The sequence below is a fragment of the Aedes albopictus genome, chromosome 3, assembly GCF_035046485.1.
Source record: "Aedes albopictus strain Foshan chromosome 3, AalbF5, whole genome shotgun sequence".
Taxonomy (NCBI): Eukaryota; Metazoa; Arthropoda; class Insecta; order Diptera; family Culicidae; genus Aedes; species Aedes albopictus.
In genome coordinates, this window is record NC_085138.1 from 244,018,142 (window position 1) to 244,019,822 (window position 1,681).

Consider the following 1,681-nt stretch of genomic DNA (forward strand, 5'->3'; position numbering starts at 1 on the left):
TAAAAGCTCAAAGTTGGCTATCGAATAATTATACCTTTTTCTAGAACCTTTATAACTTCGTGTAGAATGGCTCGATCTTTTCTAAATTTAGACCACTGATACACAACTAGCTGATGAAGTTACAGTAAAAATTTGAGAATATTTGATGCCCTTTTCGAAAAGTTACAGCGAGTTGAACATTTTTTGAAAAGTGAAAATTTTACCTATCCCAGTTATTTTGAGTATCCCCTGTACTTCAGCGGTACCTCCGACTATCCAGAACCGCCAGCTTCGCTACTGACCGAACCAGCACTCCTGCACTGGCAGTCGCTACTTCCACATTCCGCATACGGCCGTCTCGTCCTGGGAACACGCGGAGCACTCGTCCTCTCAACCATCCATTCCGAATCCGATCTTCTACCACTACCACCAGATCTCCTACCTGTACAAGCTTAACGTTTTTGAACCACTTGGTGCGCTTGGTGATCGTTGGCTGATATTCCTTCACCCACCGCGCCCAGAACCTGTCTAACAGCTGCTTGCAGAGGTCCCAGTTACAGCGTGCCGTCGCTATATCTTCGACCGGTTCCCTAGCCGGTTGGTTGCCACCACTGGTGCTGAGCATTAGGAAGCAGTTCGGGGTAAGCGCTTCTTGCTCCTCGGAGTAGATTGGTAGGTACGTGAGTGGCCTCGAGTTAAGGATGGATTCTGCCTCAACCAGTAGCGTACGGAGAATCTCATCATCCGGCTTGCCACCGGTAGACAGTGATGCCAGCGCGCTTTTAACCGATCGGACCATGCGTTCCCAAGACCCCCCCCCCCCATGTGCGGTGTGCAGGGAGGGTTGAAACGCCACTGCGTGTCCGTATTGGTGAACGTACCAGCTAGATTGTTGTTTATACGCTGGAGTTTTACCTTGAGATCGCGGCTAGCACCCACGAAGTCTGTTCCCCGGTCGCTGAATATTTCCCTCGGGGCCCCCCTATATGCGATCAACCGCCTTATCGCCATCTTACAGGACCCCGTTTTCAGGTTGTGCACCACCTCCAAATGTACTGCACGTATGGTCAAGCAGGTGAACAACGCGACCCAACGTTTCACCTCGCTGTGCCCCTGCTTAACCAACATCGGGCCGAAATAGTCTACGCCGACGTAGGTGAATGGCCGAACATGTGACGCAGTGCTCGCTTGTGGAAGTGAACCCATCTTCGGAATCTCCGGAGCCGCCTTGTACACTTTACACCACTGGCACTGCTTTCCGGCTTGCTTGAAGGCCACCCTTATCTCCGACACATGGAACTTTTGTCGCATCTCGTTCACCGCCGTTTCAGCATTGCAGTGTCTGTGCTGCCGATGGTACCAATCGACGAGAAGTTTCGTTCCACCGTGATTCTTGGGAAGAATGACCGGAAACTTGAAGTCAAAGGAGACTTGCTGCGCAGCTGCAATCCTGCCGTCCATCCGGATGACACCTTGCTCGTCCAGAAAAGGAGAAAGTTTTCAAATCCTGCTGGCTTTTTCAAGCTTCTGTTTTTCACCTGTGGGAAGTGCTTGGTTTCTTTCCAGAATAACCAGCTCGTCTCCGAATGCCTCTTTTTGGATCTGCTTGGAAAAGGCTGTCTGCGCTTGCTGCAGTTCATCACGGCTTAACCATTCCGTGTTGCTTGATGACTGCTTATCTGCCGTGGATCGAAGATTATCT

General features: G+C 50.7%; 1 protein-coding gene across 1 annotated transcript; it reads right to left on the minus strand.

Moving 5' to 3' along the window:
* Positions 1 to 235: 235 nt before the first annotated feature.
* On the minus strand, positions 236 to 1,440 carry LOC134290670 (uncharacterized). The gene is made up of 2 exons (XM_062857847.1): positions 861 to 1,440; positions 236 to 687 (listed from the first exon to the last, which is right to left on the minus strand). The coding sequence occupies exons 1-2, from the start codon at positions 1,438 to 1,440 to the stop codon at positions 236 to 238; spliced, it is 1,032 nt and encodes a 343-aa protein (XP_062713831.1).
* Between the last annotated feature and the right edge of the window lie 241 nt (positions 1,441 to 1,681).